This window comes from Buteo buteo, chromosome 27, assembly GCF_964188355.1.
Source record: "Buteo buteo chromosome 27, bButBut1.hap1.1, whole genome shotgun sequence".
In the NCBI taxonomy this organism is placed as follows: domain Eukaryota; kingdom Metazoa; phylum Chordata; class Aves; order Accipitriformes; family Accipitridae; genus Buteo; species Buteo buteo.
This window is the reverse complement of record NC_134197.1, coordinates 7,407,862-7,432,165: the sequence shown is the minus strand read 5'-3', so window position 1 is coordinate 7,432,165 and position 24,304 is coordinate 7,407,862. Positions and strand designations below refer to the sequence as shown.

Sequence of the window (24,304 nt, the reverse complement as noted above, 5' to 3'; positions counted from 1 at the left end):
GCAATTCTTTTTTTAACTACCTCTGCTAGGTGGTTTCCTACGAGAGGCTGGCTCTTGGCAGAAGTGAATCCTGGGATAAAAGGATTAAACCAGCCTCTTCGAGGCTTCGCAGAAATTGTCACAAGGGCTTTCTTTAAAACATAACTCCGGGGAAGGCTTATCGCCCCAGGGGCAGCTTTTCTCACACAGGCATGCATTTCGTGATGATTGACACTTCATTAATTAACTGTTATTAATTAACCCCATAATCTGAAAGGATGGAGGGGAAGAATTCCTTGCAGGCCTGGATCCTGTCGTTTCTTTGAACACACGAGTCCCCTGTTCTGCTGCACTCCCAAACCCATCTGTCTTTGGGACCGAAGGAGCTCATAAAGAAGGCAGGAATAATGAACAACTTTTATAGCCCCCCCCTTCAACCACCTTCATTTCCTGACAGCCGCAGTTTAAACATGATTTGCAGGAGTGAGACTATTTGTACCTTTTACTCTGAGTTTAGAGGAAGAGAAACATGAAAAAAAATATTTTAAAAAAATCGGTTGTCGCCTTTCAGCCTCCCCCTGTTCCCTGCTGTGCTGCTGTGTAGGATATGATGCTGGGAAGGATGCGGGATCCGTCTGTAATATAATGCTGGCTCTGCGTGTGGATGGTCACATACCTCTTTTTAGGCTGGTCGTGCTACGAAAGCCCCAAGTTAGGACAGAAAATATTCTTGCCTCTGTTTTAGCTCCAGCGTGACGACCTCCCCGCTGCTCTCCGCAGCCTAAGCCGTCCTAAAGTGCCGAGCTGCACCCAGAGCAGCGGCAGAAGGGACAAATTCTTCCCCTGCTGACTTCAGCTGGGCTTTGCCGGTGTCCTTGAAGACTTTATTTTGCTCTAATCGTTTTGAGCCAGCCCATATCTTCTGCCAGTTCTGCCTGGTGGCCTCTAACAATCTCATATGTCAGGCAGCAGCATGATTATAGCTTTGTTTAACTTACTTTGCATTTGCCTTTCAAGGAGCAACAATGCAGCAATTCTGTAGACTAAATGTGGCCTAAGAAAAGAAATTGTCCTGTTTATCCACAAACACCAGCTTCTTGGGGTGATGCCAATCTCGATAAGACAGCAGTGGTGCTGATAAGCCAATAGTCATAATCACCGATCAGTGTTTTGCTGATGTTTTGGCAAGGGTTTGTGCCCAATATTGTTGACCCTACGCTTTTCCTATTATGTGCCGCATCCTTTGGCAGGAGAGAGCCCTTCTCAGGGATCAGAATGGTACCTATATTGCAGGAGGTGCCTAAACCCCATTATGTTTGGCATGGCTTGTTCCTTTTATTCAGGGTTGTGTATCAGGGTTCATCCCTCCCATGCAATTTCAGGCACAGCAGGATTAATCCTGCCATTTTGCATCTCTGCAATTGGGAATGGTCTCACATTGCTGACATCTGAATTACGTTTTTAACAACAATTTCCTTTGTTACATCAAACGAAGCCAAAACAAACACTGGTATTGGAGGCTCACTTTCTGGTTTAAATAACACAGACCTTTAAAAGGATGAGGGCTATGAATCATTTTTGTGTAGATACTGGGTTTGTGTTGTTTACTTGCTTGTCTGTGAAGGATTTTGTTCTTTTTTTTTTCCCTGGCAATGTAAGTCTATCACTCTTGATGCAGTAGGACAGTTTGGAAAAGCTCCCTCGTCCCTCTTATCTAACTCTACTGTTATTAGATTATTGTATTCTCTCTTCTCTCCCTTCCCCTAAAAATTTACTCACTAAAAGGGTAAAATTGCAGTGTATCGAATTGCCTGATATTGCACTGATTCTTTGTTGCAATATCTTCTAGATTTTAATAGCTACAGGCCTTGAAACTATTTTGGTGTTACCAAAGACATTTAATATCTGTGAACTTAGGGAAGGTATTTTCTGGCACTCAGCAATGACTCCGAAGCCCCAAAGAATTACACTCAACAGCCCTGAATTTCAAAGCCTGACATCACTGCGAGCAAGGAATACAAATCCATCAACAGGAGCAGGATTTTAATTGCTTTTGAATGATTCTATAGAAATCTAAAATTGCTTTGTGGGATGAAAAAAAAATCCCCACTTTTATCTGTGAAGAGGTTTTAATTCTGGTGAATAAAATAAGTGGCTGCTATAATAATACAAGATTTTTTCCCTCTGACTGTGTAGCTGTTCCTTCAGCCCCTGCCTGCTGGGATTTTATCCTTGAGCAGTGAGACATCGGAGTTCATCAGATATTATACGTGGCAATTGCCAAACCAGGAGAGGCTCTTTGGTGGCTGGAAGATTTGTGCTTCCATTACATTAGCTGTTAAAAAATGAGACCACCTGCATTCTTTTGCAATGTGACCTTCTCTAGCTGGTCATATGCTGTGTTTTCTCTGTGATCTGATCTGATTTTAAGGGTAATCAAAAGGCCAACAGTGCTTTAAAACCCAGTAATACCTTGACTCTTGCTTTATGGTTTTCTTTTCTTTTTTTTTTCCTCTTTCTTTTATGAAAGGAACAAAAACCCCTGCAGACGTTTCTACATCTGGCTTAGCTTCTGGTTAAATGCATCCTCAGGGAGTGCTGGAAAATACACCTTCTCCTGTTTAGAAGGGAAGCAAATGAGTCATATTTTCCAAAACAGTTTTCAAGGAAAGGGATATCAGAAGTTGTTTGTATTTTCCTGTTTAACAGATCTGGCGAATACTTAAAAATGGTCTGCGTCGCAAGAGAAACGCCACCGGGGTGTGAATATTTCCATTGCCTTGGCAAATGGCAAATGTCTTCCCAGCTGGCACGTATCGAGGGGGCGTTGGGATGGTCCTGTCCCTGTCCCACCCCTCTGTTTTGGGGGGGGGGTCACGTACTGTGGCAGGTTTGCGGGCAGAGTGGGCAGTTTTTTCCCCTCCATCACGGCCGGGGTGGGCTCTGAGAGGGGTCACATCGATTTTCGGGGTCTGGGGCTATCGGGTCTCGGCGGGCGCGGTGGAAGGGCTCTCCTGGGTTTCAGAGGGAACCAGATCTGGTTTCTCGTCTTATCTCAGCATTTCTGTTTGTCAATCAGCTGGAGGAATCCCCTTCCCTTGACCTAAAATATTCAGGATGCCCAAGGGAGGAATCGCAAAGAAGGAGATATACAGGGGCCCCAAACTGGAGACCACAGTGGAGATGGGGAGCCTGCCCCATCTCCTGCCTCTCCGCATGGAGACCCTTTCTGAAACCCTTTCTGAAACCCTGAACAAGCCTCAGCCCGGGCCAGGGCATGAAAAAGGTGCCAAAACCCCCATCTCCACCCAAACCGACATCACCAATGTAGCTAAACCTTTCCGAAGGCTCTCAAGGACACCAGCAGGCATCTCTCAAGTGGAGTCACAATATCATCTAATACTGGTCAGTAATAACATTTCCTTAACCAGGGATTAAAATTATTGTTGAGCTTGTTTTAGGGAGAGAAAAAAAAAAAAGACAATCTAGTATTTTATATTTTAGTTAGCATTAAACTTAAAAAAAGGTGATTGGTTGCAGCATCTGAAATTCTGCACTGATATTTTTCCTATCATGTGAAGCATGTTGATACTAACATGTATTAAAGTACAGAAAACCTTCCTATTGAGGGCTTTAAAATATTTTTAATTATTTTCAGAAATAAACCTGGCCATTATTGTATTTTTGAAGGACAATTATTTTGTCCTTCCTTGCATAACTACACATTTTAAAATACATTTTAAAATAATTATTTTTAAATCGTTTTTCTTCAAATTGACCATAACAAACCAGACAAATCTCTTCAGGATTAATTTTCCACCTAGCTGAAGAAATTAGCTATTGCTTTCTCCCTCCCACCTCGAAGCTGTGCTAGAACGGTTACCTGGATACCCTGCCTGTAAAGGATGTATGTGCTGAAGCAATTTAAATAGCCTGATTTGTCATCTAACTGCAGACATCATTAGCAAAGCATTATTTGGCTGGAACATTGTAGGCTGAACATGGATAACTCCTCTGTGTTGAGAGAGATTTAATTTAACCACCTTGTGACCAAATATTGCCTGTCTTGAGTGTGGAGCTGCAGCAAGTCTAGTGTGAGGAATACGAGCTGTATCTGCGTGGGAAATTATTCTCCTGTGGTGTATAGCTGTTGGAAATGTACTCTGCATCAGGAGGAAACAGGCTCTTTCAAATATGTTGCTTCAGAATCTACTGATTTGTTTATTTGGGGGCAAGGAGATATTTTTTGTATGATGGGGAAGAGGGAAGGGCAGGAAATAGAAGCCTGGCTTTTGCTTTTTTCCCTGTCACTTTTCTCCTTGTCACAGTCCCTCTTTTAATTTATTCCTCTGGTTATTGTCTGTATTTTTCAAATGGTAATTCCATCAGGGTGGAAGGACCCTTATAATCAGGTTTTAAAAAACATGCTGGTGAAATTACAATGATGACTTGAAATTAATTTTACTGCATACAATAGTGTGTAAAGCAGAAAATAGTGGCCTCCTCTGATAAATCCTGCATGTCAGAAGGCAGAAATAGTCATTTACTTGGAATCTGACTATTGAGCATGATCAGGGAGGTGGTCTGTGCATAACAATAAGGAACACGTAAAACCAAATCTGAGCTTTATAAAGAGGATTTTGTTAGTTCTCAGATCACTTTTTAGGTCTGGACTGAACCTAACATACCATTTTAAGGCTTTAACCAAAATCGGGTTATTTGTTATTGATTCCAGTATGATTTAGAAAACTCAGCTAGAGTCTGGAGATTTGTCAGGTAGGTTCAGTAGACCTGCATTTGCTCATCTAAGCTAATTCTGCAGCTACAGCTGAACTGCAGGAGCACCGCTATTGCATAGGTGCCAATTACATATTTCTGAACATCCTTCTTGGCAAATCAACTCCCAAATCAGGTTCGGGACTCATAGTCTTAAATGAAGCACGGTTGCAGAATATTCTGCTGATCTATGGTGCAAGTCCTTTTCCTTTAGTAGTAATTGATGTTACAAAATGTTTTATGGCTTCTGTCATTAGTATTCCCAATTGGCTCAATCTACAATTTACTTCATGCTGTAAAAATGCTCAGAATTTTCTACTGATTAGCAGCAACAGTAGGGCATGTTTCTAGATTTATCAACATGGGATATTTTTGGGTGGGTAAGGAGTCTTTTGTCTTCGAATTAAAATGTGTCTAGGCACTCTTTTTTGTTACAAATCTAGCAAAACGAAGATACTTTTGACGTGGTAATTAAATTCTTTCAGTGGCATACAGTCTACTATGCACAAGGCTTCAGTATAATGAATATATTTATTTCAAGGAAACCTACAGTATTTTCCTTGCCATTTGTAGGACTCAGCATATAAATAATGCAGACCATGCTGTGCTGCTTTTCAGTTCATCCCAGGAAATTATGCCATTAAAAATGCCACGGTTCTTTCAGGCACACACAGACACAGCAGGTAAAGAGAATATTCATGTGATGAACAGTGACAGAAGCAGCATCAGCAATACATAACCCTGCAAAGCACACCTCAGACAATGAAATTGTTTGCAGTAATTATAGCGTGGAATGAGACTGTTGTTTAACTTAACATCATGGCAGTCGAACTATGATCCGTCAAAGTGGGCTCTGAATTTGTAACCCAGGGTTAGGACTCAGAGATGCAAAATAAGGTGAAGTGCAATGAAGAGCTCTGGAGCCTCCCCTGCCACCCCAAACACGCACAGTCAATAAGCGTAATGAAAATTACGCACATTTGAGCAGTTTTGGAAAGAAAAGGTCCCCATAAATTCTTCACAGACTTGTTTTTGTTTGTGAGCACATGCTGCCATTTGAAATCTGTAATTCAGATGTTAAAATATCTCCTCCGTGAAAATAGCGGTCACTTTTGCAGTGTTCAGGCAGCAAAGATCATCTGGTGTGTAAAAGCGCAGTCGTGTCCCTTTGCTTGGTAAGGTAAGACTGTTTTCTATGTTTAAAAAGGAGAATTTACCATCTACCATTTGTAGGCATTACTTATGCATAAGCAGAGCTTTAGTACGTGTTGCAAATGGAAATCAAGTACATGATGTGCCTAGAAGGAGTTTATCTAACTATTTATGGGCTGATCACATTTTGAGCTAGAACTCACTTGGTTATTTTTAGTTAAGTAACGTTATGGTAGTAGTTGCCTTTTAAAGAAGCAAGAAAATTCTCCTGGAATTCACGGACCTTTCTCGCTGGGTCTCATTTCAAACCTTCATGTCCCCACGCTCAGTGTCCTTGGAGGAGAAGCTGAATCCCTAATGCCGTGGGGCTGCCCGTCTAATTGCGGATCAGTGAGTCGCAGCTCAGAGACGGACTTTAAACTCCCACAAAGCAGCTTTGTGTGTCTTTGTGCCTTTCCATTTTCCCTCCCAGCTGCGTGCAGAGCGCTCGCGTGGGTTTTGCCAACTTGGAGCCAGCCGCTCTGGTTTGGAAGTGGACCGGGTCTGCGGTCTGGCAACCCAGGTTAGGTTTTCCCATCCCTCAAAGGTGGTACCCACGTGGAGCGCATGTGTTTGCCCGGTGGTTTTGGAATAGATGCGTTTTCGGAGTTGGAGTTAGGTGTAACTGGTACAAAGGGACATTGTACAGGAATGAATTCAGCTGAGCACGAGGCTCGTGTGTGAAAAGCTTTTGCTGGATCTCTCAGAATAGTGCAAAAAGCCCAAAAATCTCACTGTCTTTGAAAAAAAGCCTCAATCTGCTTTCTTGTCTTTATTTTCGTGATAAATATCAACAATTTCAGGCAGTTGCTCTTTGATACACCTTTGGAAAGAAGTTCCAATAACTTTAGAGATGCGGCTGTAAAACGTAGCTACAGCACATCATTAGCATGAGTAACTATTCCTTCTTTCCAATAAAAAAGGAATGGAAAACCATTAAAACTCACGAAATAATAAGGCAGAAGCATATAATTTAATATGGTCATCTATTTGGAAATGCACATCGTGCATAGATAATCAGATGTATCAGCAGGGAATCCGCAGCCATCTAACAAGTAAGTTGTTTTTCAGTTACCATCTGACCTGTAGATAAGTGGAAACAATGTCTTCATTAAACTTACAAAACTGAATATTGATCATTAGCAAAACCAGCACTGCAAGATGCAAGGGAAGTCTTGCTATGTCCCCAGGAGCTCTGTGTGTGTACCTAATGGCCGGATTTAACTATTAAGGTCATATCAAAAATAGATCTGCTATTTGGCCACAGTGCTTACTGGCCTGCTGCAGAGGCAATCGGATTTAGGTTCTAGTTTAAAGACTTACTGTGTGTTGGGGGAGGAAAAGGTGTATCTGGAAATATGTCCTAAAAGACTTGACTTCACAAGCAGAGTCCAACAAAGAGTCTTTCGTGGGGATGAACGGGCTCTGTAGTGGAGATGAACGTTGTACTGAATGCACTTTCTTAGACTGACTCGTCCCCCCGTCCTTTCCAGCAAGCTATGAAGCAACCTGTACTAGTGCAGAGCTTTTGGAAAGCGTGTTTTCCAACCCTGCCTGGGACTGCTATAGCCTGGTCTAGTCTGTACCGGTTTCTCCAGTGCCTTCCGATAGCACTGAGCTGGGAGACTATTATCTGCCAGGTGTGGTTTCTTCTCTTTTCCTCTTATTTTTTTCCTCCGGTGTAAAAGATGAAGAATAATTGAGTGTTTAATTTTGATAGGACTTTACGGAAGGGGTTTTTTTTTGGTTTTCAGTGTTCACATTGCTCCGTCCTCTGCTCCCTGTTAGTGGAGGTGGACCAGAGCTGGATGGTGGGAGCGGGAGGTGGCAACGCTCCGAGATTCCGGGGACAGTCCATCTCGCGCTCTCAGAGTGCACAGCAGTTATGTAGGTGAAATCCCTCTTTTAAAGAATGTGATTGATGTGACAGCATGGCACCAGTGTATGTGATGCTGGAAATCAAAGGGTGGAGCTAATATTTTTAAAGATGCAATTAAAAAGGTCTATAAATGTGTAGAAAATGGAATGGCAAATTTAATCCTGCTTTGCACCTTTGGGTCAGTTTGCAGGTATTCCTGTAGGTGAGCAATGAACCCACTTTATTTTGTTTTCTTTGTTTTCCTCTTCTACCTGTTTCAACCAATAAGCTGATTCAGAAAGTAGTCTGACTGTCTGTAACTAATCCTATAATACTTTCTTGACATTCATCTTGCTGTTGAGCATTTCTGTCAATACAATCGTTGCCTGTGAGCTGCATGGAAAACAGTGCCCAGGAAAAAAACCCAAACAACAGGTTTAATTCTTACCAATATTTGTGATAAGATGAAGATCTTCACTCAACTTTATTGGAATTTACTCAGGCATATGGTAATAGCAGCTTCCTGGAGATTGCTAGGGAGGGAACTCGAGGGACCTGTAATAAAACACAAGAAGATGGCTTGTGTATTCTTTTTTATCCACGATCTCAGTCCTGAAAGTGTCAGACACACAGTGTGCTTTGGACAGAGTTGAAATTCCAGTATTAATTTAAGACTCTTCTACTCCTGCTCTTGCTTAATCCTGCAATATCCGCCTTGATATTAGCAAGAGCTGTGGAAGATGTCATGGACGTATTTAAACTAAACACTGAAAACAGAGGTTATGTCTTCTGCCCCCCACATCCAGGCATGGACAAGAACAGGGTGTTTGCTGTCACAGATGGCTCGTTTAGTTATTCACTTTAATCTGCATCTGCTCCACACTCCACTGAAGTCAATAGGAGACTTTTCCCATGACTTTGCTGGCCTTAAAATTTGAGTATGGGCAGGTCAGGTCCCAGTTTAGGAATTGGCTCTGTCCTTCCTCATCCAGTTCACCTTGAACTCAATGGGAGACCTTCCACTGAGGGGAAAGGGAGTTGGATCAGACCCAGGGAAAACCAGTAAGTGCTGAAGGAATGAAATGGTGAAGTCCAATGATTAAATCGTGCGATTGCTTTGCTCCACCATATACTTATCCTGACAGTTCATATTAAAAGGTAGGAAAACTGAAATACAAGCGTCCTTGGCTTTAGTAAAAACATAGTCCTCTCTTTGAAACCAGACTCCCACACAACTCCTGTGGGCTATGCACACACATATCTGTTGCACTGTACAGTAGATAAGCTTCATATTTTGTAGACATTTAAACGCAGTTAAAAATTCAAGGAGAGGTAACCAGACATGCACGGTTAGAGAAAAGCAGCTGCATGTCATAAATCAGGTCCATAAAAAAAAATTTTGGCAACAATGTCATTTCACTAAAGGCTTTACTGCACAACTTTTGCAGATTTTTCCTCCCCTCTCTTGTCCTCTACTCTTGTCTCTTTTTTCTTGTGCTTTTTTTTTCTAAGGTCTGCTTTTATTATCAACCCTCACATACTTTATTGTATAATCTCCCCTTATCTTACCAAGCAACCTCAACATAGGGAGGCTTTGAAGTTTAAATTAGCCGAACCTGATTTCTAAGTCTTGTGGAGGGGAGGAAACACCTGTTTCACATTGAACACTAACTCAGCTGAGTCTTGCCGGTGAAAAGTGTTCCTCTCGTTCCTCTCTGTATGCCTGTACACACACACACAAATACACACACCCCCCCTCCTTCTTCATCCTCACTCCAGGTTTGAGTGGATGCGTTTTTGCGATCCACCAAGCGTGAATATTTCTCTGCACCTTGAGCGTGGGAGTTCACCGAATGCATTGCACTTGATGGGAGATGTTTATATCAAACAGCAATTGCCCTGAGCAGCCAAGCCAGCGAGAGTCTTTCTTCCCTTGTAGTGTCGCGGAGCAGATCCCCTAACATCCTTCTCCTCTTTGTTTTTTTCATATGGGATATTTTGCAGAGATTTCAATAAGTCTTTTCTTTTTTTTACTTAAGAAGAGCAGGTTAGACCAACACTGAGCCCTTTTGAAATCCTGCAACTGCCGTCCTTTTAACTGATGCTCCTCAAAACCTCCACCTACTTTTTTATTCCTCAAATGCTGTGTCTATAACTAGGATTAAAGGAGGAGAAGGATAATGCTCTGTGGGGAGCGGGGACTATGCTTGCAGCCCCCAGAAGCAGGGCCCGTGTGGAGGTCAGGAGATTAAAATCTGCCTTCTCAGTGGAGATGCAGAAGAGGGAAGAGACGTTAATACGGCTTGATTTTCCCCTGGGAGTAACACAGTGACTCCCCGTGGGCTGCGGAGCGTTAACCCACCCTTTATCCAGACGGTTGCAAGCTAAAAGGACCCTGATGTGTAATTTCCAATGTAATTTATGACTCATGTGGTGCCCTTAATATAAAGCGTGGATTAGCGGTGGGGGTTTCCAGCCTGGAAGAGGAGAAGTTTAGAGAGAAAGTAAAGTTTTTTATAGTTTTGTAAAGCAGCACAATTAATCTGTGAAATGGCTACAAAAAAGGGCTCCTAACCCAGTACACTCTTACTCATGCAATAAATGAACATCCAAAGTTGAGAAAGATAGTTGGTTAATTCAAATTTATCCAGAGAGTGAAATGTTTGAGTTAATACTAAGATGGTCCATGGATTCTTTCTTCTGGAAAAGTTGGGGCATCGTCTGACCGAGGCTGAGAAACGCTGTTCTCAAGGGGTTTAGGAGCAAATACCCTGGAGTATTTGTGGTTGTAAATCACCTTGGCAGCTGCCAGTCAGAAAGCAACTACCTAAGAAATGCTCAAAATGATGAAGTGGTGACGTCCGCACATTCCCAAACACTTTGCAGACAGGAATAACCCAGGTGGGACACTTCTCCGTCAGGGGAAATCAGCCTCAGAGATGTGTTGAGCAGCCGCTGTTTTTTGCAGCAGGATGGGGACCCGTGCCCATGAACAGCCGGGGCATGGGGAGCAACAAAGTGGTGTTCTGTATTCCTTGTTTAGGCAAAATTCTGGCTGGTAAGAAAATGCATTAAAATATGGAAGTTTACCTGCGAACTGCAGAAGCAGCTTAGGGCAAAGACTAAGTTAGACGCCCTTCACGGAGATCATGTTTGCTGACAGGAGGAGTAGTAATGAGACAGGAGTAAAAATAAAATAAATAAAAAAAGAGAGGTTGCATAGTTTGCTTTATTAGAGCAATGAAATACCGCACCATATCAAAGCAATTCCCATTTCTTTTGTAACCACAAAGTAGTCTGAAACAGGCAATTACACCTTCTTTCCAGCTCAGAGAGGCACATCACCCTTTGGCACACATTAAGAAATGTTAATAGCAGCGGTAAGGCGAGTTCAGGGGTGCGTGTGCTTTATTGGGAAATCACACCTCCGAGGAATTAGAAACACTCAGCCCTGGGGAGCGATTATCTTGCAGTAACCACATGCCTGCTGGCCTCACTGGCATAATTATGGAAGATTCTCAGGATTTGGGATTGAAACAAGCTCGAAAAGCAAAACCCGCAGTTCTTCTGGTGAATGTTTCGGGCTGACCAGCAGAAGGACTGGGCACGAGTGCATCCCCTGGCCCCCCGTGCGGGGCACTCCGGGGGGTTCGGGGCTGCAGTGGCTTGAGCTGAGCTGTCGGCTGGTGCTCAGAAGATCTGGCATTTGCAGGAGGAAATTGCACAAGGTGCTTCGCTGTTCCGATCCCCTGTTTCTCCTTTTGTACTGGCTGTGAGGACGAGATCCAGACTTTGAGATCCATAGCTGGTAAAAGCAGCTCGCTGTACAAATGAGAATTTCATGCTGGTTTTGATGTATTGGTCTACACATACACACCATGTAGGCTCTGTCCTGTTAATGATTTTGATGGTAATTATTTATCTGCGAAATCTTGGGCACTTAACTCTGTGCCATTCAGTATTCAGTAGCTCTTGAATGGTAAACTGTAAGTAAAAAGCCAAAAGTGTTTGACTTCTGCACGGGTAGGTGGGAAGGGAGGAGGGAGCATGCCATAAGTTAGCAAGGTTATTCCTTTGGAGTCCTTGGAAAAGTGAAGCTCCCCTGTACAAATGCAGATATGTAGGTCACCCATGACACAGAACAGTGAAATGTGAAAGGATTTTTCACTTTCATAGCTGGAGCTTGAGCATCCTTTTATTTATTCTTCCAAGCCACAATAAAATGACAGCTGCTTATGGCTAATAGAGAGGTGTGATTGTATTAGGTTTTATCCCTCTTAAACAATCTTAAGAACTGCAAACATTTCGTTTGAGAGAGGGAGAGGAGAAATTCAAACTCTGAACTGCAAACTGAAAGAGGGAGCCTGTACCAAATGGGCTGAATACAGAGTGCAAACACTGTGGTGCTTCTAGTTGTGTCAATATTCAGTCCAAACAACTTCTTCCACTTGGGCTGGAGAGGAAAGTGTTGGGTCTTTATTGCTCATACATACTGCCTGCGGCCCTTCAGCCCGTTCCTGTACCTCGCATGGCTCAAATGGCGTTTCTGGAATATAAGAGCTCATACAAGTTGTCCGAGCTTTTCTAGATCTATTTGTATTTCCCTGTGTGGAGCAGGAAACATACTGAAAGCCAGGATTTGAGTCTTATTTCCAGTTAGTCTGGCAATATAAGTAAGAAAAGTAATTATTTTTTTGTTTAGAGGAGTTGCAGTGCTTTGCATGGTGCAGTTATTCGGGTACAAGGAGTCCTGAGCACACCTAGGACCTGCCGACCTCAGTGTCAACCCAAAAGGTGACATCTGGGATCTACCAAAGCCTGTGGCCAAACTGATTTGTACTTCTGGCAGAACGACACATTTTTTTCCCCAGAATAGTTGTTGTCGTGTGTGGAAAAAGAAGAAGAAAACCAACTGTGAGTCTGGAAGTGGACGGGGTGAGCGGCCAGAGCTGCTGCGGGGATCTGGTGCTTATCACAGGCTTGTTCTTGCAAAGCGCTGAGCACAAAAGAGCTCCGAGGAAGTATTAAGTCTGTGCTTGACTGTCAAGGACACGTGTAGTTCACTGGCTATATGTGTGCCCAAAGTTAAGCATGTGCTTAATGAGGCTAGAGTGCTTCGCTTAGGGCAGAGCTGAATCCTTAATAGCTCCATGTTTTGCAGCTTTTGCTGAAAAATGGGGCTAATATTTTCCTGCTTCCTAGGAGATTTTGAGGACAAGCTTACTAGCATTCACGGTTCTCAGAATGATGGGGAGGAAACTCATGAATAGAAAGGAAGAAGTTATGTATCAATACATCAGATTCACAGTAATTACTTTTTCCAACCTATTTTGAACTGGAACCCATTGTGAACCCTGGAATTTCAATGGCACATATATCACATACAGCAAAAAAAAAAAAATCCAACAAGCTGAAAGAAATTTGAGCTCTGCTATGCTTCTAATATGTTTAATGTTATTGTTCCATTAAATCCCTACCCTTAATGACCCCAGACATATTAAATAACATTCTCGGGGCTGAAGAAATGCTTCGGACTTCTAATTTTACATACATTTTTCCTCCTGTGCTCTCAGAGCTCTACAAATGTAACGTACCGAAAAACCTCTGTAGAAAATATTCTGCAGTCTTTTTCCTGAAGAAAGGCTGAAGGTACCTGGGCTCACACTGAGCTCTGTTTGCACTGCCTGTTTTTCAAAAATAGTTTTTGCAGCTGTATCATTTTTCATGTTTGCAATTTATGGCCAGCAGACAATGTACAACAGAGCCTCAAAGGGATAAATCAAGGGGAAAGATGACAGATATCATGGGCTTGGCATGGCAAAAATGCTCGCACCACTTGTTTAAGAGCACCAAGGAATCCAAGCCATACAGAAGCAGAAATTACTGATAGTAATATAGTTTCTTAATGACGATACCTTAAAGAAAGGCACAAAATATCATTGTAGCACCTTATTAATGATTCCTCCTGCTTATTTAATTGCTACGAGGCTTTTTTTCTCCCTGCTGTGGCAACAGCATTGACCCTATTCACGTTGGCACTGGGAACTCTTTTGTTGTGCTGTCAAGTACCTCTTAATCTTTCAACTCCTGTATGTCAGGTCAGGTTTCTATCTATCTCAAACATGAATCAAATCTTATTTCTGGGGTAAGAATTTTTTTATCTGCAAAGTACATCAGTGACAGGAGCTTCCCTTTCTCTCCATACCATGACTCATGTGTTTTTCTGTACAAGCCCTGCTTTTTCTGGATGGTAGAAAAAAATATCTAGCCAACGGGCACTGCCACCTAGCCAAACCATGGCATCAACATTCATCTCTTCTCCATCCCTCATCCCTTCTCCCCACCAGCACCCCGAAAGAGGGAGAGGAAGATGAACGCCCAGCAACTCCCCCACACTTGCACACCTGCAATTCTGCGTGCGTGTGCTGCCTCCCGCGCAATCAGCGTACCAGTATGGATTATATACCTCCCACTGAGCTCCCTGCGCAGAGGGTAGGCTTCTTTAAAGCAAGGTATGAAGAGCTGAGCTTCGAATTTTGGAAATGCACACTTCAGTCCCCACTACTGACCAAAAAGCAGCCATGTGCGTCATTACAACAGAAGCACCCCTGTACACAGCTTACAAAAGCGGCCGTGAAAAGCCCCTTTATTTCACTTAGCCCAGCACTCAGTGGTGCTGCTTTTCAGTAATAACCGAGATCAGCCTCTATCCCATAATGTTGGAAAAACTCATCTCATCTCAAGTATTTTCAACTTACTTGCTCTCGAACACTGTGCCTGCCTCTTAAATTTGAGATGTTTGTGGGGTGCAGGGGAAATACAGGCAAATATTATAAAGAATGATCCTACTCATCTGGTCAAATCATGTCCAGCACCAGAGCAGGCAGTATTAGATATTGATGTATGTGTTGGATTATACATTAAGCGCACGTAGAGACATCCATCTAGAGTTTGGTAGCGCTGGAGCTCACCTCTCTGGTTTTGTACGGCTTACCTGCTTTGTAACAGCCTTTCATTTTGCTTTCTTTTCCGCCGTCTTCCAAATAACACCACCACCAATAATAACAACTAATTAACGTAAACAACCTGGGAATCTGAGCTCTGACCAGGCTGAACGTGCAGCCCCCAGCGCAGGGACCCCCCCCCCCCTTTAGCCGCGTTTGCTGGGAGCGGGAAGGGGACCGCTGGCTGTCGCGCCGAAACGCGCGGGTGGGGAAGACATCCTGACAAATGTGCTTACGCTAATATTTTTTTTCCATTTGCTTTTCCCATGGTGACAGGCAGCTACTTACTAGGCAGAGCTGGAAGTAATATTCTGAATTGCTGAAGGAAATTTTCCCAGTTGATCAAACTCTTATGTGTTTTGTGCTGATCAAAGATTCTCTTCATGTCTTATGTATCTGAAAGCGCAAAAGAATGAATGAAAAAAAGAGCTATTCTCCTGTGCTGGTCGACAATGAAATGATGATTGGTGAGATTATGCCCTGACTTTACTGTCAGCACAATGTCAGTGAAGGCAACGGTATAGAGAGAGTACATTTTGAGATATTAATACCGAATCCAGAACACTAGAAAGAACAGAAAAGCCCCAAAGAAGAGGAAAATGTCTGGTTTTATTATTATTTTTATATTTTAGTGGGGAATAAAATGAATCTTTCATATTCTTGGATCATATTAGTTGCCCTGATTATTCATCCCTTCATATCATATCTGCTTGTGTAGTCGGGAGTGGTAACTCATGTTTTGCTCAGGTGAAAATGTGCTTTTCCATTTATGTATATCTATCTACATCTTGTGCATGGGGTGGCAGGAACCTTTCACGGGTGCTAGTCCAAGCAAGGGACTGGTTTTGCACAAGTGCCCTGATCTATGTAGAGGAATCAGAGGTTGCTTCAGTGTCTTCTAGAAACAGTGCGGATTTTAAGGGGAAGGCCTCAAGTAGGCTTTCAAGGCTTTGGGTTGGTTGAGTTTTTAATGAATTACGAATAAATGAGTTGTGCGTAGTAAAGAAGGGGCCTCTGAGCTGAGGAATTTGCAGTCTAAAGGTGTTAAGGCTTAATTCCCAGGTCTGGGCTTGGGGATGCTCTTTTCAGGAATGGGAGCCAGTTGTTCTGGTGTGTCTGCCTTCCTACGTTCTGGCGTGTATTCCTTCCTAGGAAAGGCACTCAGCTCAGCTGCAGCAAGTCTTACTGGGATGGTTTTGCCTTGATCATGGAGCGAGGAAGAAAAGCGAGACGGGAAATGGGCAGAAGAGTAAGGCCAGCACGTGGGGCCAAGGAGGAGAGGGCTGTAGCCACAGGCTTGTGAAAGGACATTGGGAAGGTCACGTTATAGCGACGTCTGTCAAGAATGGTTTAGGTATAGCTGATCTCGCCCTGGGGCCAGGGGGTGGGTTAGGTGACCTCCTGAGCCTTTTTTTTCTTTGATTCCGCAACTGGAAATGGAAAGCAAACCCACCTTAATATACTGTTTCCCTGTGGATCTTCTCCCCCTCTTCGCCCCACTATCCTCCTGTGGCAGGTAACGAGATATTTAGATATACAAATGCTCTTTTGGAAGCTTATTGTCATTCTCTGCATCAGAAGTTTATGATTTATATTAAGCTAACTGGTCCTTGAGCATGTGCTGTTGTCAAGCTCTCTTCATCTGCTCGGGAGAAAAGCACTCCGGGGCTGGCATGCAACAGCATGATCTCGGTATTTATCCTTTTGGCGGTTTGCTAATTATTCCTATTGCTATCACATCCCTGTGTGAATTTCTGTCTTTCTGCCACAGTAAATATTCTCTCATTTTTTCTAGCTGCAGAACTGCTACTTAAACGGGAGAAGCCTGAATATCCTGCAGAGGCCCATATTGTCATGTGGATGATAGCGATGAAACGGGCCAAACATCCTTTCTGTACCACTTAAATTGCATGTCTTTGCATTCCTGGATTGGCCACTCATTTTCTGGACCGTATTCTGCTCTTGTAAACAGCTCGTATCGTTCCTGGGAGTGCTCTTTGTAGCAGAACACTTTGATAAAGCCAAAGCCATCAGCTGCCAAGACTCCATAAGGAGTCAGAAATAGGCACCAGATATCTCCGCTACTGTAGATGTAGCTGCTTTAGCAATATCATTTATCTTCCTAAGGACTTACCAAGCCACTAAAATGTATTATAAAATTAAGTGGCATTTTTTCCACCTGTTCTAACTGGTGCCAAACGCATCGAAAGCCCTCCGGGATGATACGACTCTGCATGCAAAATCTAAGTACCCTCCTAAGGACTGCAGCTGCCTCCGAGACATCATTTTTTTTCCATGGGCTGCCTCCTTCACTTAGAATAATAAGCTTTAGATTATCTCAGGGCACTCTAGATGCCCCTGCTGCACAATCCAATTTGACATAAGGGTTGCGGGGGGGGCGGGGAGGAAATCTTGCAAGCAGACACCGGACTTTCAGTCTGAGTTTCCTACTAGTACAAAGAAGAACTTCACAGGCGAGGGTTGGGGAGATTTCATGCCTGTCTGTGTTGGAAGAAAGGCTTTCGGACTTGATGGAGCATCTGTGCTTCGGTTGCTTGCCGGAGCAAGGGGCTGCCTACAAAGCCCCACCGTGGCGCTTCCAAACGCAATAAGTCCCCAAGTCCCTCGCAGGCCACAAAGTCATTGAAACAGCAGCAAACTGCTGAGGGGTAGCCTTTTAGTCTTGTATTAACTGTATTTTATCACTCAGGTAACACTGTATATTAACTGTTGAGCCTGCAACTCGGCTCCAGGACAGGTATTTAAACACCTTAAATACTCCCCTAGAAGGGAGGAAAGCTGCTTTCCAAAGGAGAAGAATAGCGACCTATAGCTGTGGGTAGACCCGGATAATCTCCAGTTATCTGTTCCAATAGCCAAATTACGCTCTTATCAATGTTAGTCGTGTCCCTGCCGGTGCAATTACCAAACCTTGTTGGCCCGTTCCGTCTCTTAGTGATTTTGCTGCTGCCGAATTTCCCTGGCTGGAGAGGGTCAGGGTCTCCATCTGCAAAATGGGCTAACCCGAGCAAACCCACTCCCTGCTGTGGCAAAGCTCCTTGTTGTGATCCATAATCATCCCTAATCCCCACAGTTGATTCCCCTGATTACGTGTCAGAAACGGAGCGCAACCTATTTAAAAGGAGCTGTTTTCAAATCAGCGGCACGTCCTTTGATTAGTTAAGGTACACGGGGGGGGGTTGACGCAAAAGGTGTCTCTGAAATGTCTCTGGACTGCGGCATAGGAAGACAGCATGTGTCTGTCAGGATAACACTTGACTCAGATTGGGATGTTTGCCCTATTTTCTAGCTTTTTGGCTGCTGTACAGATAATAGGACCCCTCCAGAGCGGAGGAAGTCTGGCATCGAGGCAGGATTCTTTCGAGTAATAGATGGCCCTGGTGGGTATTAATCCTGGTAATTTAGGCAGGTGTATGCGAGTGATCCTGGAGACTAAATATAGATTTCCAAGTTAAAAGTTTAGTTTCTATAACGGCATTTTCTGAAGTGCCAGAGAGTCTGCAGAGCCTGCAATCTCACTGTGGTGATGAGGTTCACGAATGGCAGGGAAAAAAAAAAGGCAAGAAATTAATAATGTTGGGGTTTGGGGGACCAAGTAATTGGCCAAAAAATGTTTACAGAAACATTTAAGAAAAACTTGAGGCTTTGCAATTATTTCTGCACACAAATCGCTGTGCTGGTTTATCCAAATACTACTGAACACCAAAACAGGTCCCAACCATAGCTAGGATGGAGCTGACTCACCAGATTTATTCCTGACTCTCTTCATTTATCAGAGGAGCTTTATTTCTTGTATTTGTAAGCATGACTCGCTTTTTCTAGCCACAAGATGAGATCACAGTTGCATCTCATCTTGTGTCAAAGCAAATGTGTCCCTGTCCTGTTTAAAATCATTCTTTACTTCCCGTGTTTTCTCCGATTTGTGCCATGGCAGGGAAATTTTCATGGACTTTGATTTCCCCTTAGTTCTTATTTCTGCTCTACTAGTCTTACCGTGCTGATTTGTCTTTTCCTTATGCTGTAATTGGTCTGGTGCCACTGTGTAATTTTTAAGTGTGTGCAGTATCAACAGACCTCCATCTGTCTCTCCTCCAGAGCTTCCCAGCCTGCCGTTATAAATATCTGCCAAATCCTTCTCCAAAGAGAGATCACCAGATTCCAACTGTTTGCAAAATAAGAGCTGCTGCCAGAAATCCTCTCCCACTGTCTGCAACCTGTGCAGAACCTGTCCCCTGCACGTGGTGAGCTGTTACTGCTGGCACTGAGGAGCTCGGACCATTGCTTTAATTTATCGTCCCTCAGAAGCGTACCCTTCTGCGGAAGTTCGGCACATTGGTCTGATTGCTTAAATATCTCATTACGGGTCATTTTATTAGAAAATAACCTTCAATGGCCGCCAAGTAATAAAACCAAAATATCTTGAGGATTGGGGTTTTTTCCCCTTTAAAATGCAGTTCTGATTTAAAACATGCTGTGGGGTGCATCGGTTCCAGTGTCGTTTTAGAAGATACTTTGCTTGACCTGGAAGGGACTCAGAGTGCATGTCCCTTTCCCAGCCTGTCACTTAGAGACTGAGGGCCAGCTACCACCATCTAAAGCCAGAGTAACTGATAGGACTTGCTGACCATACGTCAGAGTTTAATCTTCCATCTCTCTATACATATATGCAAGAACAGATCATTAGAAGAATTAGCACCAAAGCAGGCAATGCCTATTTAGATGGTGCACACTAAAAAATAGCAACTTTTTTAACGTGGATAAAATAAAATCAGGTATAAACACATTGGATAGAGGAAAAAATATAGAGTATGATGTAGGTGCCCTTTTAACACTGTTAAAGCCGTTCTCGTAATAGCCCATTGATTCCATTGCTGCAAAGCTGGGTTAGGCTCATGTGGCTTTTTAAATTCAGTTGTATGCCTTAGACTGTGATCATCCCACAGGTTAGTGTTTGCTGGCGGTACGGCAGCTTACTGTGGCTGAGGAATTACCAACGAATCTCTTTAGGTGCTGCTGCAGACATCAAATTAACAATAAATGTATGTTTGAAGAAAACTCTTGCCAGCTAAAGTCAGATCCAAGGAACAAGATTCCTGTTCTATCTATGGGATATTGGAATAAGTCAGCAGAAAGGGTTTTTCAAGGTTATTTCAGAAGAGCGCTTCACGTTTGGATCTGCTACAATTTAGTTCTGCAGAGCTTTGCGAAGGAACATAAGGAATGTAAAGCAGCTTGGGGGTTTCAGAAATCCTCCTTCCAGTCTACATTCAGAATAACCCAATATTTCCAAGAGACAGAAAAGCGGGTACCATACTTGTCTGACATGGGCATGGACCATGGGGACTGTGGCTGGAGAGCGGTTTTCTGTAGATAAGTAGAGGGAAGCAGCTGCAGCACCAAAGAAACTTGGGAGTTTGTTTCATAATGTGTAGTCAGGTTCAAAAAATACCGATATTTCCATTGTCTAGATTGCACTGTGGATTTGGTGTCCATTTTTGAAGGTTTTAGGACAATCAAGTTCACGATTTTCTAGGAGGGTGTGCTACCACTTAATAATACATTATGACAGGAGAGAAATATGTACAAACAAGTCTAAGCCTGCAGGACAGCTATACTTACTCCCAAACGAATAATATCCCCAGCCGTTGCCGGGGGTGGCAGGGAGCAAATAGAAAAGTGAAATTAGAGAGACCGGACTATACCGGCGGTGATGTACTGACTGCCCGGCGTGTCAAGCAGGCAGCGCAGAGGAGCTGGGCCGGGGGTATAGCTGTGCTTGCAAGCCTGAGATCTAGCCCTTATTTAAGTCTGATTTTCTGGAGCAAGATTTTCTTGTAAAGGAACATCCGCGATTTGTTTAAAGTCTTTGGGAGATAAAAAGCAGATGGCATTGATTAGCTAATTAGTAATATTTTCTGCAACTTTTCAGCTGTGCTGATATGCGTAAAGTTTGCAAAAGCTTGGGATGAATCTTTCTTAGATTTGTTGAAGAAATTGAATATTTTAAAATATGGAGGGAAGGGAAAGTTACATACAAATGTGTTATTTTCTGCCCAACTGAAATATGTTAATCTTTCCCTTTGAATTTATATTCAGGCCTCATTTCTTCATTTTTGAGGGGAATATGCACAACGAGGTTGCAAGTCTCCTAGCTCTTGTCTTGATTTCATGGTGTATTGTGTGACGTGCCGTAGGTTTCTGGCTCTCCCGTATTCCTCTTTGTGGGCGCGCTCCTTCTGTTTTTGCATTTATTATGGAGACAAAGCAAAATATTTTTTATTTTATGCCAGGCTCACTTTTAGCTTGCCTCCTGGTGAACCCTTTGCAGCCACAGCAACGCCCTAGCAGGACTTCTGCCAAGTGTTGGCCACCTCCGTGACCACTGCTATGACAGTGGTCAAGGCTGTTTTGGCCAGAGCATCACTGGGGTGTTGGAGGCCCTTCTGACGTTGAGTTATATTGGACACAAGTCAAATATCTTGATGTTGTCTCTATGATGGCAATTATTCATCATTTAGGGCGAGGTAGAGTACCTCGCCAAGATGTTAATGTAAAGAAGAATGTCTGAGAAAGGATATCTGCCTTTCAGACCCTGCTGGTTGCATAGCAAAATCTTTATATAGCCAAAAAAACATGACACTCATCTGCTTTCTTCAGCAAGGTAGATACGGGAGGGCTCGCAGGCAGATACCAGTCCCAGTAGTCCTGGTGGTCTTTGTGGGACCAACAAGCCCCATAATTAGGGCTTGCTGCGAATTCTCTGGAGGTTTGAGCTCTGCACCTGCACCACCCCAAAGCCTTTCATGCAACAAGGTCACGGTGCAGAAGTTGTATTTTAATTGCCAGTGTGTAGCATGGGTGACGCACGAGCTGTCAGCTGGCCACCTGTGACAGCGGGGAATGAGAAAGAGCTTTGTTTTCCTCTTCTGGGGAGCTGTCCTCCCTTGCAGATGCTCCACAGAACAGCTTTGCAGTGCTTATCTCCTGTTTAAGCCTTCAAAATAGGGCATGATGCAGGTTGAGGTGGGACCCAGGCACGGTACTGGTCAACTGCCTGAGTTGTTCTCCATCCAAAAGCCATCAGGACTGGAAATTGCCTAAAGTGAGACCAGGATTTTCTCCTCTGTTATATAGAGCTTTCTATTTTCCATGGAGTTCAGTGTTGAAGCTTTGGCCTTTCCATCAGAATGACATTTTTTATTGGTTCTTAAAACTGAAGAAACAACAAATTCTACATCCTCTCTGGAGCACGGTCTTGTTAATGTTCTTTGAAACATGACATATGTCGTGGCCGTCAAACTGCAATGATCCCATTTCTTCTGAAATGAGAAAAACATGTCACTTTTGGCTCTACGTAATATAAAAGGAGAGTCATATTTTAGATAGGAGCTGCATGGCTGCCAAAGATGAAAGAAAAATGTTATTACTTTTGGAAATTTCATAATTACAGTTAATGATAATTTAATGAAATGACATTGTCTTCACCGCTATCACTAATGAAATGTTTGAGAGTGATAAAACAGATCTTGTTAAATAGAGCGAGAGTCTTGAGTGGAATAGCTTTGTGACAGCAGCCTGCATGCACAAGTCTTGAATTCCTATTTTTTTGTTACAGTCATTTAAAAAAGAAGATAAAATGAAAGCTACGTGCCAAATAATGCACACATGAAGTATTTAAAGGCCTTCCATTAAGCAAATGATACTGAACTCCTGAATAACATGCTGATGACTGAGTACTGCTCCTTAGAAATGCTAACCCTTCATTAAAACACTTCCCTTGTTTTTCTTTGCAGACAAACCAGAGAACAAGAAACCCCACCTGACTTTTTTTATTTCTCAGACTATGAAAGACATAATGCAGAAATAGCAGCATTTCATTTGGACAGGCAAGTAAAATGGATTTGCATTAAAAGAAAAGTGGAAATATTGTGATAAGTTTCTGCACTTGGCCAGCCCTGTAACTGAATTACTTTTAAAAGAGGGAAAAATGGAACAAAGGTGGGCAAACACCAAGAATAAATGAAATGGCAGATGATGAAAGGGTAGATTAATAATTAGGAAATGTGACTTGCTCTGGGAATGAGAAACCTGGCAATAAGTAATTCTCAAAAAGAAAGAGAAATTGTATTGAAGAGGAGCGGAGAAATGAATTTCCCCTGTGATCTTGAAGTGCATATGGAGGGGACCCGTCTCCCGGGGAGTGCGTCGCACAAGTGTGACAGGAGTCTGGCTCACCCCGTTAGCTCCAGGGCACGCAAATCCGAGCGAGACGTGGGGAACGGGGTGAGTATTCAGAGAGGAATAATTGAGGTGGGGAGGGAGTTCTGGTTTCACAGCACAAAGCTGCGGCCGTCCCATTTCGGGAGCGTATTTAGGCCACAAGTTACTGGGAGGGAGAGGGCAATGGTGGGTATCCCGTGCTCCTGTTAGCTGAAAGTGTCCCCCCAGGCAGAGTTAGTGCAGGGTATGGTGGATACCGCAAGACTGGGAAGGGTCTGCAGCCCTCTCAGACTAGGAGCAGGACTTAATAATAGTGATGAATTATTAACGGTATGGCTAGAAACCAGGGCATTTCACAGGCTGGGTTAGAACTGAAGCATCTTTCACACCCGAGTGCCAAGAAACACCCTTTCAAAAGCTTGAAGCTTTGGGGCCACAGATGATTTGGGGGTACGTGTAGTATTGCTGCCTTCTGGGTTGATGGTTAGGATAAGGGAACCCGTCAGCGGGTGGCACAGGGTAGACTTGCCATTAAGAGCCATCCTGGTCAGATCCTTCAAGGATCTTCTCTATTTTATTGTTGTTGACCTTGGCGTTGATCCCTTCTGCTTTATATTTTATATTGCCATTTTAAGCAGATGGTGCTGTAGGAAAAAACATTAATGGAGTTCCTGCAGGGAGGTACGTTAAATATCCGCACACTAAGCAGAAAAAGCAGTTGCTACCCAACGTAGAAAATCTTATCAGCAGACAGTCGACATAAAAATCCCACTATGGGGAGGCTTTGTGTGGGGCCTTTGCTCTTTTACTGTATCTAATAGCAATGCTTCATAGGCAGTTTTTAATGATCTATTAAGGCGAGGAAGTTTGGGGTAGAGAAAGGCTCTTCACCTAGCCTTTGCCTGTGGGAAAATTTTTCGTCTCAGGGAGATTGTTTAGGTTGGTGTAAGGGTATTAAAACAGAGAGGAGCAGAAGCAAATAAATCAAACAAATACTAAGACTGCCAGAAAAAAAATTACTATTAGACGGTGTTTGTGGAAGAAAGAGGCTGAAACCCCATTCCTCAAGTCACTTAAAAAATTGGTGAGCAAAATGCATGTTATAACAATCCAGAAGTAGCACAAAGTCAAAAATAAGTTCCTACTGTCTCTTATTTCTGGAATTCTATGTGTCTTCATTTTCTTCATGGAACAATGTGTCTCCATACTCTTCTGTGTTTTGCATCTGCTCAATACTATGTGGGGAAGTCAGAGC

At 43.2% G+C, this 24,304-nt stretch overlaps 1 protein-coding gene across 2 annotated transcripts in view; it reads left to right on the top strand.

Annotated features, from left to right (window-relative positions):
* The window catches only part of FAM20C (FAM20C golgi associated secretory pathway kinase), a 60,618-nt gene that overhangs the window by 23,230 nt on the left and 13,084 nt on the right, over positions 1–24,304 (top strand). The window contains exon 5 of one of the 2 annotated variants that reach the window (XM_075058381.1): positions 22,623–22,715. The exons of the other annotated variant lie outside the window; for it this stretch is intronic. Coding sequence (XP_074914482.1) covers positions 22,623–22,715 — 93 coding nt within the window. The remainder of the gene's footprint in view (positions 1–22,622; positions 22,716–24,304) is intronic. 2 annotated transcript variants of the gene reach the window in all.